This window comes from Podarcis gaigeae, assembly GCF_964106915.1.
Source record: "Podarcis gaigeae genome assembly, chromosome: 4".
NCBI classification, from domain to species: Eukaryota; Metazoa; Chordata; class Lepidosauria; order Squamata; family Lacertidae; genus Podarcis; species Podarcis gaigeae.
Genome location: NC_139677.1, coordinates 35,069,390 through 35,083,561, shown reverse-complemented (window position 1 = coordinate 35,083,561; position 14,172 = coordinate 35,069,390). Strand labels below are relative to the sequence as shown.

The 14,172-nt window shown below is 41.1% G+C and overlaps 1 protein-coding gene across 1 annotated transcript in view; it reads right to left on the bottom strand.

The window, feature by feature from the left end:
• The window catches only part of GABRG3 (gamma-aminobutyric acid type A receptor subunit gamma3), a 302,573-nt gene that overhangs the window by 110,826 nt on the left and 177,575 nt on the right, over positions 1-14,172 (bottom strand). The window contains exon 5 of the mRNA XM_083734488.1: positions 13,813-13,895. Within this exon, the coding sequence (XP_083590614.1) occupies positions 13,813-13,895 (83 nt within the window). The remainder of the gene's footprint in view (positions 1-13,812; positions 13,896-14,172) is intronic.

Sequence of the window (14,172 nt, the reverse complement as noted above, 5' to 3'; positions counted from 1 at the left end):
CTTCCCAGCCTGTGCAATAGGAGGTGAGAGAATTGCAACAGTGAATAGCATCTTTCAGTAATGCTTTGCCCTCTTAGTTTATTTTTAATGAACATTGAAAACATTATACTAATAGAAATTTGAATCCTAAAACACCTGCAGTAAGCTTTGTGGGGGGTTTTGACCCATCCAAATGCAGCATTAAGAACAGTCTACAAATGAGGGTGGGAGGGGATGAAAGTTACAGCTAGTAAGCACCACTTGAAACAAGGGGTACCTGTGGGTTTAAATTTACAAATGTTTGCTCATATGTGAACTACGTGTTCATATTTTGATTTTTCACTGCAGGGGACTTTTACTGGCAAAGAGACATCAATTGTCTTTGACAACTTACTAAACAACAAAAAAACAGGCTCTCTTTCTTTATCTTCTTCACTTCTTTTTACATGACATTGAATGTCTGCGGTAGAGCTTTTCTAACAAAAGCCACACAATCTCAATATCAGGGTCTTATCCCCGCCCCCACTAAAAAAAAGAAAAGAAAAAGCTAATTGTACTGAGAGTTGGGACTCACAGCTGTCATCTTTTTATCAGGTCATTAAAAAAAAAGTGCCTATGAAATAAAAATGCAGAGAAATCTAGTTAAGATTCTCAAAAAGAAAGAGACACACACACAAAAAAGGTGAGAATTAAAAAACACGTTTTGAAACCTTACCACCTTAAACACAGCTGGCTCGGCGGTTTGACACCAGAGCCCACAGGGCACAAGTGTGAAGGCGCAGAAGTGTGAAGGAGACGATAGTTTCATAGCCCTGTTCATTCCCTTGTCACCTTCAGGCATCAACATGACTTTCAGTCCAGAGCTAAGTATCTAGCCTAGCCATGGCCTGGAGCGAGGGTAAAAAAATAATAATGTTGCAATTTCTGCACAGCCCGGTGGCAACCAGCAAAGCCTTTCATTTGGAACATGCAGTCCTGGCAACTGATATGAAGCAATGAAAACCGCTACAAATGTGAGCTGTTGAAGGAGGAAGACGAGCAAATATAGGAAGCATCCTAGCAGGGGTTGTGATAGCCAGAGAGCCATCCTTAACCTGTTAATGCTGCTTTTTGGAATCACTGCCTTTGCGTACTGAAGCATTCCCTTTCCCACGTCCCTGATTAATTGCTCGAAACTGAGGCTCGACTCAAAAAAATATTCCGCATCGGAACGCTGTATCCCACCGACTAAACAAAGCAGAGATCAAAAGAGCAAATCTACGTCATCGAAATGGCCAAAGGCTTTAAAGATTAGAGTAATGAAAAGCAGGCGCAAAGGTTTCAAAGTGTCACTGCATCGCATACATCCACTACATCCTTTGTGAAATCAGAAAGTTATATTCAGTACTTTTCTTCTAGGAAAAAGGTGCTGGACCTGTGTACCCTCGAGTACCCCCAGAAAACACACACACACACACACACACTGGTTATATAAGGATGGCATCTTTTTCAAAGTCAGGTGTGGGTTTCCATAAGGAGTGCTGGAAATTCTTGAGGTCATTCCCGATGCCGAACCCAATTTGGTTGTGCCTTTACAAAGTAGGCATAAGCAGTACTGATCAAGGCACAGCTGCTGGCCAAGGTTGGTGAATCTCAGGTCATTTGAGGATCAAATATTTTTTAAAAAGCCTCTCTGCCCTCACTTGCCAGTGTCGGGTTCTGATCCAGACAGCTTGGTTTGTCCAACTTTTCTCACTATGAATATCTGTGGGCAGGAAGCTGCTGCCACCCTGACAATGTGTTCTAGCAACGTTTGGCAAAGCTTTTTACACCTCCTCCAAAAAAAGTCATCTAATGGCATGCAGCATGCAGCTACAGGCACCATCCAACTCCCATCAATTGCTCTTTTCCCACTTGCACTTTTCCTTCCCCAAAGTATTCCGGCTATTCTCCTCTTATACCTCCCCTCAGGGATTGGGGGGGGGATCCTCTTCTGAAAGCTTCACATCTGCTCTGCTCAAAATATAATATTCCTAAAGGCTCAACTAATCCATGACATATGGCAGTCCCCAAATGATCAATATGCATAAGGTATGCTCTGAGCCTTGTTTTCTCGGAGTATTTAATATAAAACCAACTGTGATCAAGAAAAAACCTGTCAGATCCATTTAGGTCCAAAGTGTGTGTATTATCATTAAAACAACAACACTTGAAGATCATTCTAAATGTTTCTGGGCCATTTATGGCTTCCAAAGAGGAAGACAAATGCTCATTAAGCAATCAGTTTGCCCACACAGGAAGACTATGGGTGTATGAAACAGCTGCTCCATGCATGGAAACCTACACAGGATGTTGCTATGCAGGCAAAGACAGCACACTGGAAATTGGTTTTGTAGAGCAGTGTTGAATTATGTGGCTAGAGGCCAACCCAAACATACAAATGCACCTATATTGCCATTGAATCATGTATATGTTGCCTGGGCCATCCATTCTGAGAACACTGACTCAAAAGACTTCATTGGAGGGGGTTTGAATGAATTCTTCTTCAAAATTGTGATGGATGGGACAGGAAAAGGAGGGACCACCATCAATTTTTAAGGGGCTTATTAAAAAAAATACGTTCAGGGTGAATTCCTTTCCTTTTCTATTTCTGCTTTGCCACCATTGGAAGTAGCAGCAGTGTTCCTATGAATCATCTATACAGGGGAACCTACCCATGTAGCCTCCTCATTCATTTTAGTGCCACTCAAACAGTGGTTTGCTCGAACAATAAATGGTAGACACACACACACACACACACACACAGTATCAAACAATAAAATTGAAAAATTACAATGTCAAATAAAATGGAATAGTAAAGCATAGCAGCACATTTCAAAAATATCTCCAGAGCAAGGGATCCCTCCTCACCCCGGCCAAAACACATTCTGACTTACAGTATGCAACACCTACCCCACTAACACATACACACCATGGGATTGTTTGCTCATCAGGTGCAAGCAGGAGTTTCAACCATAGCTCTTGGCTCACCCTTTCAGAGTTGGCCATTATAAGATTCCAGAATAATAATTCATTCTTTACAAAAGCAGCATAAGGGAGGTCCACATTCCTTCTTACGTCTACCACAACCACTTTCCCTAAGACAGGACTTAATCAGATAGTACCCTCTGCTTATCCAATCACTCTCATCCCATGCTACTCCCATTTCTCACCTGCATGCACCAAAACACATAGCACTCTAGCCACTTAATTGCTCAAATATATTTCACTCCCCACACCACTAATCACCAATCACTCCACCTACTCTGCTAAAATATACTGCAAAAATACCTGGAGATGACAAAACCACTCACTGACAGAACCATATACAGTAACATAACAAAGTGCTATGCCTCAGTCACACAGATGTAGTGTCCTAGACAGCAATCTGACTCACTCACTCAGACTCTCACACACCCAAGACTCTCAACCTTCCCTTAGAAATGCTCTTTCCCTCTAAGGACTGCCCTCAGACATTTCTAACACACACCACAGGCACTCCACACACAAAAATAGCCATTAGCAAAATACACCATAATACACCCCAGTAACTAGCCATATGTGCCAGGAAATGCACATATAGGTTTTCAGCATGCATCAGAAGTGTATTTCTAAGAAAAGGTTGTTACACATACTTTAGTTCTATTTTAAACCTTTCTTGCATTCACATACCCTCTTATGACAAATACATTTCTTTCTGAAATTTCTCTCCACGTCTCTGTATTCTCAGTAATGTCTCCTTGGCTCCCACTGCTCATCTTAAAAATCTAACAGCTTGAGGGTTCTGACTGAAACATTAGATTAAATAAATCTATGCTGGTGTTTGTTTTGCCTATCATTTTTATTTACTTATGCCTATACATAAACAATATATCAGCCAGCTGGTGTGTGTGACACAGTGGTGTGGCACAACCATTCTGCTCAGTATCAGTGACTCTCCCTAGACATTAATGGCTTCACTCTAAGGTCCAGTTGCTCACAGCCTGACAGGACTGAAAATGAAAGCTTTCCATAACAAATGAAAGTGCTTGAAGGAAGGACATTTTGACACTTAGAAAGAAAACTGGTTTAAGTCTTCTTTAGGAGTGTTTATAGCTGCTGATGCGTTGTCTTCTTGGTACTAAAAAGCAGGACAAATGGAAACTCTTGAAATCAATAGCACTTAACTTCCAGGCTACTCTATTTATGATAGGGGTGATAAGACACTTGGGTTTTCAACATCTAAGACTCTTCACAAAATTGATTGATCTTGGATCACTTGTGAGGGATGTCTATTTCAAGGGCAGCAATCACACCAGGGGCATCAGGAGTTCCAGCTAATTTGAATATAACTACCTTGCAGTCTTTATTCCATTTCCAAGATCCATGTTTTCCAACGGCTACAAAAATTATGATTGGTTAGATTCCCAGCTGAGGCAGGGAAGAGCATTAACATAACAAGAAGAACACATTGACAGCTGAAACACTCACCCATGTCCATCGTTTGACTTTAAATGTTCCAACCAAACCAGGGGCATGGTGCAGGTTTCCTATGTACTTTGGGGAAAATGTTTCGGCCTAGTTAGGGATCCTCATACTGGTGTCCTGCCTCTGTGCTTCTAGAGCAAAGTGTGCATATGTAAGTCTTGATCCACAGGCCCAAAGGAGGGCCTTGCATGAGTCATTTGGTGCAGGGATACCGAAGGAGGAAGCGAGAAATGACAGGATGGCCAGTTCTAGTGCTTTATTAAAGAAAGGTATAAACCAGGTCAACAAACTTTTTCAGCAGGGGGCTGGTCCAGTGTCCCTCAGATCTTGTGGAGGGCTGGACTATATTTTGAAATAAAAAAAGGAATGAATTCCTATGCCCCACAAATAACCCAGAGATGCATTTTAAATAAAAGGACACATTCTACTCATGTAAAAACATGCTGACTCCCGGACCGTCCGCAGGCTGGATATAGAAGGTGATTGGGCCAGATCCGGTCCCCATGGTACAAACTTACAACACAGCAGCAGAGTGCTGCTGCCTTTACAGGCTCAGGATAGATGCTGAAGCAGTAAGTAGTTACAGGTAGGTAACTGTGTTGGTTTGCCGTAGTCAAAACAAAATGAAAAAATTCCTTCCAGTAGCACCTTAGAGACCAACTAAGTTTGTTATTGGTATGAGCTTTCGTGTGCATGCTGAAGCAGTAAGTAGTAATTATGACTTGTCCGTGAGGTGCGAATATGTTAAGCATTACTTATACACAAAGCAAGCTGTATAAGCTGGCATCAATTGCCCAATTAACTCACCCCTGGCTTAGAGGCCCCTTCCCAACTCTCATCTTTCTCTCAGACCAGGGAATAGTTGACAGCCAGCATGAGAAGCCTCTCCTCTCCCAACTAACTAAACCAAAACGAGGGCTTCAAAGCTTCAAAGCATATAAATATATATATGAGCTTATTATTGCAGCAACTAACAATTATCTTGACTACCAAGATGGCACTCACATGCCTTCTAGTACACTTTCACTGTTTGGTTCTACACATTGCAAAACTCTAAGTTCATTTCTTGATGCATGGGAGGAACTGGTTTGTTTTCTTAGCCCCCCCCCCATATCATATTATTTTATTATCTTCTTAATTATGCTGTTTTAAAACTGCATTTTACATTCGTCTTCCTTTAGTAATGTTTTCTTTTGAAATGTTTAAGATAATTTTTTTTTGGTTAACTTTTGTGCATTAAAAGTGCATTCTGCAATTGATTTCCTTTGCAATGTGTTATTCTGAACATCTTAAGGTAATATTTTAGCTTCCTGTTAATTATGTTGCTTTGAAGGCATGCTTTATCTTTGACTACCTTTGGTACTGTTTATTCTGGTTTGTTTGATGTTTTCATGTCTTGTAAACCACTTTGTGATTTTTTTACTTAAAAATATAAAGCTGTATAGAAATGAAATGAACGATAATAATATTAATAATAATAATAATAGTCTAGAAAGCACTTTCCCCCTAAAAATAAACAATTATATAAAACAGAAGTCTCAGGATATTCAGTACCTGATAGCAGAATTTGCATTTATGTGGCTCATCCATAAACATTAAGATTGCCACTATTAGCCAGGATATAAACACAGTAAAAAAAGCTAGTTCAGCACATCGGACAGCTCCCAGGACTATTACCAGTCATTGGCTGCTTCTGATAGGGGAGAGGGGAGAGATTTTGGTCTTATTTTTGCATCTAAAGACCAGCTGAATGCTAGATTCAGCATCTAATTCTCTCACTGAATATTAAGAAAGTATTATACTATGAATTGTATATTATTCCATTTTCTATTGGTGTGGAAATGAACAGAGGTGGTCACTGAACAGTCACTAAAAATAGAGAGGGAGAATTATCACTGGGACTTTAGGGCTGTGCACATCTCTTGTAAATATCTGGTATGAGCACCATCTAAGGCTTATCCTCCTCAGCTTAAGAAATCTGACCTGGCCACTGAAGGAGGTTGTCTGGCTGCAATTTTGATGGAAACAACTGCTTTGTTTGTTGGTTTCAATCAATACAATCCCTTAGTGCAAATTCCCAAGTTAAGCCTCAGGTTTCTAAGCTGATGGGAGCAAGCTAATAACTTTTACTTCAATGTATCTCTTGGGGCACAGACACAAAAAAAGAAGACTTAAAAGAGATTTTGAAGTAATTTGGAACAACGACATAAAGAAAAACCCTCCACTGTCTTAGCCAATGCAAACTTTTTAAAATGTTGAAAATGTGTGTCTTTTAACTTGCAGGAGAGATTTGTCAAACTAAGTTTAGATCTGCTGTTCTAATCTCTATATCGGGCACAGGCAAACTTGGCCCTCCAGATGTTTTGAGACTACAAATCCCATCACCCCTGACCACTGGTCCTGTTAGTTAGGGATGATGGGAGATGTAGTCCCAAAACATCTGGAGGGCCAAGTTTGCCTATGCCTGCTCTATATGATATCATCAGGGCTTTCTTTCAGCAGGAACTCACTAGAACTCAGTTCTGGCAACTTTCAGGTGGGCATCCTTGCCACGATAAGAGAAAAAAAGGAGGCATTCATGGTGAGTTCTGGCACCTCTTTTTCTAGAAAAACAGCACTGGATGCCATCCTATAGATGTGTCTAGGATGAATCACATTGCATCTACTGAGACTTACTCCCAAGTAAACGGATATAGGATGGCAACCTGGTGATGACACGCAACAGTTCACAAGTCCTACCCAGCCTCACCCCAGGCAGCCTTGCAAACCTTCAAAGACCATCAAAAGGCTCCACCACACGGCCATTGTGAGAGGGGCTACACAATAGATCTTAACTATTTCAGAAAAACCCCACCTTCATGGTGGTGGTGGGAACTGGGAAACCCTGATTCTTCTCATCACCCTGAAAGAAAAAGTTAGACCCCGTGCAAGCTTTGTTGCTGCTGAAGTACCCCTCCTATCAGCCCCCACAAGTACGGCCAATGGCCATGATGGGATTTGTAATTCAGCAATATGGGGAGGCAAAGGTTCTCCCTACCTGCCCTATACTACAATATACTGCTAAATGTTTTAACATTGCCTTTTGGAACTTGGAAAGAAGCCCACATCTTGATAACATTAATAGCAACCGATACGGATGACACTTTTGGAATATTTTATGAGCTTCGGGGACAGTGCAGCTGGTCTCTCTGGCACATGTATTACTTTTGGACTAGCTTCATTGAACATTGTTTTTACTGCCTTTAAAACTTTTTGCATTCCCCAGCCCCCAGGAGAATTAATCAGCCTCCCTTGGCCTCTCCCAAAATTCCTGCCTCGAGTCATTGGTGATGTTTGCAGTTAAAACCTGCATACAGCCTTCCCTGTCACCACCAGCACATGCACAAATTAGCATGTGGTCCTTTTCCATGTAGTTTGCAAAGCTGCTATGTGTTTCAACTCCACAGCTGAGGGTGGACCAGCAGATGCCCGCAGAAACACCCGCTGCTTCAGATAAGCTCTGCATGATCACATTATAGACCCTTCATCTATTATTCTCTGTTGAGAGTTTCATATGGTTCCCCAGGTGGATTTTTGCAGGGAATAAACTTCTATAGCTACATCTAAGTTTACGCAGCTCAGTAATACCATGTGATCTCTGCTACTTTGATTTGATTTATCAAAACCCTATTTTTTTTTTAAAAAAGGAAGCTGTGCAGACTTAGTACACTTTCTTTTAAAAAGAAAGAAAAAAGCAGTGGCCCCAGGGGCTGAATTTGGGACATTGTGCAATTTAAAAAGCCCACAGCTATTAACTGTGTAGCCATTTCAGAAGATAATAATAATAATAATAATAATAATAATAATAATAATAATAATAATAATAAGAATGAGAATGGTGGCTTTTTTAAAAAAGGGGGGGTATAAATAGATAATATTTCACAAAAGCAGACCAGAGCCCCAATATCATATATTACCCAGTAGTTTCTGACAACAGAACTAATTCACCATATCTTTGGAGTGAATAATTGGCAAAGAAATTGAAATGCTCAACACACCAGGCTCTCTCTCTCTCTCTCTCTCTCTCTCTCTCTCTCTCTGTGTGTGTGTGTGTGTGTGTGTGGCGCATTGAGTGGGAGAGATTTGGTGGAGCCATCCCTCTGTTTGGCTCTGTCAGCTGAGCTGGCCTCCTACTTGCCCCCAAACGTACCCTTAGACTGCAGTCCTGTACCTTTTTATTTGCAAGTAAGCCTCACTGAATTCAGCAGGACTTACATCTGAGTAGAACTGTATAGGACTGCACTGTTAGATCCTTAGCTGGGAATTGGCTGAAAGAGTTGGGTGAACATTTTTGCTTGATGCAAAGAGCACACAGGCGATTCTTTGGACGCCACTACAAAGGGCGGGGGGGGGGATCCCTCTCTATGTTGGAGTGATTTGCAGATAGGGATCTCACTCTTGACCACTGCTTTCAACCGGTTGATTTACAAGGCTGAAGATGATAATCTACAAATTGACCAGAGAGGGTAGAGCAATTATGCTGCACATCACATCCTTTGAATGAGCAAAGCCATGTGCCGTGCAATCTCTCCCTTTGCCATCAATTGGCCAGTATTTTTCTGGCTTAGAAGAGAAGCAATGAGGCATCCTAGTTGGTTAGGATGCATCATATTCATGCCGTGTTCCCTAATTGACGGGGATCACATCATGGAGGAGGAAGTAGCAACCAAAGAAAACTGTGGCTGTGAAAATGTCAAATAATAATCCCACAAAAGTTAAAAAGAAGGGGGGTTTAGAGGAACTATTCTGCCTTCCTGGAAAGGACAATGTTCCCTCTGAATACATTTGCAAGTAAACATTTGGTGCAATCCTGTTCTTAACCATGTTAACTTAGGAACACAATGAGAACATCTTTAAATTAATTCTGAGGAAGTAACAAAAGACAGGTGAACAGTGGAAATAGCTTGTCGTCAAGATGCAGTGTGCATGCTAATTAATTTCCCACTCCTCAGATCATTCATCTTCAAATAAGACAAAAAAGAGCTAACAGTCTTCGCTGGGATGAATCATGCTAGGTGGGACAGATGTGGTTACCGGTGGACACCTGTGGTCAAAAGTGACTCATCTCCAGTAAATGGCAACTTTTAAACTTTGTGAGAATATAATTTGTTGTTTAGCAACAAGATGGGTTTCTGTCAATAACCACACCCAGCACCATCAAAATTATCCTAGATCTTCTATGAAAGTGGTTTGATTTATTAAAGTATTTCTATATCACTTTTCACAAAATGTATGAAAATTTAAAACAACAAAGCTACATAAGAAATACAGATACATCATATAACAAAGCAAGAATAATTAAAACAAAAAGTGGGTGAGCTGGAGATCAAGATATTTGGCCAGGGTAAGTAGGGAAAAAACTGTTTTAGCAGGACTTACTTCTGAGTAAACATGCATAGGATTGTACTGTTACTTGCAACAAGCTCATTCAGATCTTCTTGAATGTAAGCTGAAGAGGCAATTCATAAAATGCTTTCTGGTACTTATTCCCTCTCCACTCGTGCAAGTCTGCTTACAGGAGCAGTGGAACACAAGCGATCTGGGAACTCATTCATTATGGCAAATGTGACTTCAGGGACGTTTCGCTGTTTCCTTGATCACAGGATTTGCTGCAACTGAGTTCCCAGTTCACACGATACATTGCTCAGGGGAGTAGACCCAGTTGAATGAGAAAGGCAGAGAGAGGAATAAAATGTGAGAGTCAGTTCTGGTCCATAGATAAAAACAAGGAAGCAAGAACCACAACTGGCCGGTATTTCTGTTTTCCACTCTGCTTGTAATGAGTTACATCATTCCTATGGATCCAAAACTGCTAAAAAGCCTGGGAGATAAAAGAAAAGTATTTTCCTAGAGCTGAGAAAAATTGTAGTGTGGGCATCAGGCAAGTTTCCCTGGGGAGAGCATTTGAAAGGCAATGTACCCTGATAAATAAAGGACACAAAGAATCAAAGGAGGAATGGAAGATTTATGAAGGAATATGTGGCACAATAGGAATTTCAAACTCCTTTGTCTATTACCAGACACAAGATGGAGGGAACCTGGTGAGATTTTTTTTAAAAAAAGATTGTGCTAAAAACAGATAAAAGGGTTCTGTTAAATGTGCAATTAATATGCTGAACTTATTGAAATAAAATGAGGTTAACAATGATAAAATCGTGTTTAAACAGATGAGACACCAACATGAGAAGATCCCCTGTTGTTAGGTTAATTTTCAATGAAAAATCACAGAAACATAAGGAGGAAGCATATTGTGAAATCATTCTGACAGTTAAATCATCTGCATGCTTGGGAGCAGTGGCGTAGCATGGGGGGTGCAGGGGGGGGCCCGGCCACACCGGGCGCAGCACCTGGGGGTTAGGGTTAGGGGGCGCAAATCCATGGGTTAGGGGGCACAAATTACTTGCCTTGCCCCGGGTGCTGACAACCCATGCTATGCCACTGCTTGGGAGAGCTCCCCAAAGCAGTCAGTAGTATTTACTCCCAGGTAAGTGTGTGTAAGGCTGCAGCCTGAGGGTGGCAGTTTGAGGTTGCATAGCACAAATGCAGCTATTATACATTAGACTGCATTTTACTGAACTCTCAAAATACTTCCTTATGGAATACCAAGTTTGCTCACTCTGTAAGGTACACACTGATAGTTTATAAATCAACAACAGCCCGGTAGAAGTTTACAACCACAGCCAATCTCAATATTGCACTGTTACAGAGTCCTTTCATGAACTGTGTGCTAAACCACAGTAAATCAATCTATTGTTTTCAACTGGAAAGCTTGAAAGATAGATGCAGGAGTACCTGGTGTCCTGTTTAGGACTACAGTTCCCATCAGCACTAGCCAGCACAGTCAAGGGCCAGGAGTGGTAATCCAACATCATCTGGAGGGCACAACGTTGGCTATTCCTGTCATACAGGAAAAGTTTGTGGCACAAATAAAACAATGATAGGCTCCCCCTCCTCTTCAGAGCTGTTTACTAGAGACTTCAGATGCTGTTTACTGGAGACTTGAGACCCCATGTCAACCTTCTCCATAGCTTTGGGGAGCTCTCATTATGCAAAAAAGAAAATTGCCATTCAGAGGGCTTTCTGAATGTGCTTTGTATTGTGATGCTTTTATAATACACAGAGGTACCATTCTTTGTATGCCCATGTACTTTTAATAAGAACACACAGTCTCTCTCCTTTTCTCTCGCCTTTTGTATATGTGGCAGAGACATAAAATACCTGAGTTACCTTTGATTTTCCTCCTGTTTTCACTAAAGCGATGGTTGGCAGCCAATTACCATCATTTAAATACTTAGCTGAATATAATTTTCAGTTTAGAAATATTTAGCCCGCTAGTGTGAGGTTTCTGTCAGGTCAGCTTCTCACAGTTAGAAATAGTCTTTGGAGTTTCTGCTGATAGTTTCACAGCAGTCTTGAACTGAGCACTGAATGTTCTTGGTTTTGTGGGGTGGTCAAGAGAGAGAGAGAGAGAAGCCCTTCAAGAAGAAGAAGAAGCCAGCTGCAGTCAGGGGATATAATAACATAAGAAGAGGGCCCTTTGAGTCCAACACCCCACCCCATGGTGGTCAAACAGATGCCACTAGGAAACCAACCAACAGGATTTAAGCATAAGAACATTCTACCCTCCAGTGGTTTTCAGCAACTGGTATTCAGAAGCATAGCTGCCTCCAACCGTGAAGGCAAGGTGTACCCATCATGGCTAAGAACCATCAATAGTCTTCTCCTCCATGAATTTATCTAATCTTATGAAGCTATCTACATTGGTGACCATCACTGCCTCCCATGCAATCAAGTTTCATAGTTTTAACTATGAGCTGCATGAAGAACTGCTTTCTTTTATCTGTCCCAAATCGTCCAACACTCAGCTTCATTAGATGTCTACAACACCAGAGCCATACCACCACTCTAGCTGTTTTCTCTTGGCTCAGGACACTGTCTGTTATATCCCATGGTGAGCTAGAATGGCAGGCTTTTCACGGCTGACTGCTTCAAGGATTTTACATTTTCATACTGGTTCTTCACATGAACTTTGAAAACCATAAAACTGAATGCTGGTAGAGATTCTGGTACTTGTACCCACCGACCGCACAGAATGGGCACAATCCTCTAAGAAGTTCATCTCCACAAGCCCCATTGAAATGAATGGGAGATGCACAAGAGCATGATGGAGCTGGGATGAAGAACCTATCACGGAATCAGGCCCATGTTGATACCCAGTTGGGAGTGCAATGGAAGTATCAATGGAGAAGCATCCCAAAATATACATAAATGCAAACAAAAACCTAGCCAAGTAAGCCACATTGCACATGGTTGTCCTGCATGAGTCCTTGGCAACAATGTGCTTCAGCAGAGGACCAATGTGGCCTTGAGCATCCTGTCAACATGTACCAGAGCACTTGGATAGCCTGAAATAATGCATATGATTCTCCAAATTAGAGACACATGGACTTCTGCAATCCGTCAAGACTTCTGCTCCTTTGCACAAAGCATATTGAAACAAGATGGGAGTGCTAAGGAATGTTGAACACTGCATTACAGCTTGGGGAAAGAATACTGTCACGTTGCAAATGATCTTCCTGCAATTATTTTTCATGCATCTTACCCAGGCAAATCTCTCACATGAGAAAGAGATAGGATAAACAAATTGCCACACAAACATCTGAAGCACTGTTAAGCAGATTTGGATAATACTTGTATTAGCATCCTGGAGCTGATCTGACATGTTAATTAAAAGGTGCCGCTCCTTGTCTCACATGTGTTCCTGTTGGTAGGTTCTTATCAACAATGACAAGATTTATTAACACATTTGCACACACACATGTTCATATATGCACTTAAAAGTACAAAAAGTTGTACCATCCAGCTTCAACTGGCAAACCCCCTGAATGGTGAAAGTATAACATTCTTCAAGTAATGATGCTATAGAACTTTGACTTATGAACTGGTATTGCTTCTGTGTAAGTTATCACAAACTTTTAACACATCTGAATATGAATGGGAATCACAGTCACCCACATTTTAGGAAGGGGGATTTGTGTTTTATTATATACATTCATATACACTTAGATACCCATAATCAGTTCATGGTTCGGTAGTCACTGGGGCCACAACTAAACACAATGCAACAATTCTTGTCTTTTGCCACAGTGCTGCAGGTTGGAAAACCCCCTGTCACAAACAAAGATGGGGAAACACACACAGTGCCATTGTAATGAATCTGAACCATCTATCAAAATGAGAAGCAAATACATGTATATATGTATAGTCAAAGTTTTCTTTTAGAAGATATGCACCAAAACTGTTACTTACAGCTGGAGAATATCAGTGGGCATGAATGTTTATCCATTGGGAAGTTGTGTAGCTGCAGCTGACATTCAGCGTTGATAGTAAGCCTGGAGGGAAACCAGGGAGCTATTACTGTCTCCGTATGATGACAAGTTAAAACAAGACAATATCTGGTGGCATTTCAAATGCTCAACGGTGAAATTCTTTAAAATGCTTATTTAAAGTTGATGTTGGTGTAGGTTTAGTTGTATGTATTTGCTGATCTATGCAGTTTTCAGTAATATAATTCTGGTTCATGTGTTACCAGTGGGAGCAAAAGAAACTTGGACGGTGGAGGAACTGGTAGGTAGCATAACCTCAAAGGAAAAGTATGGCACATTCTCC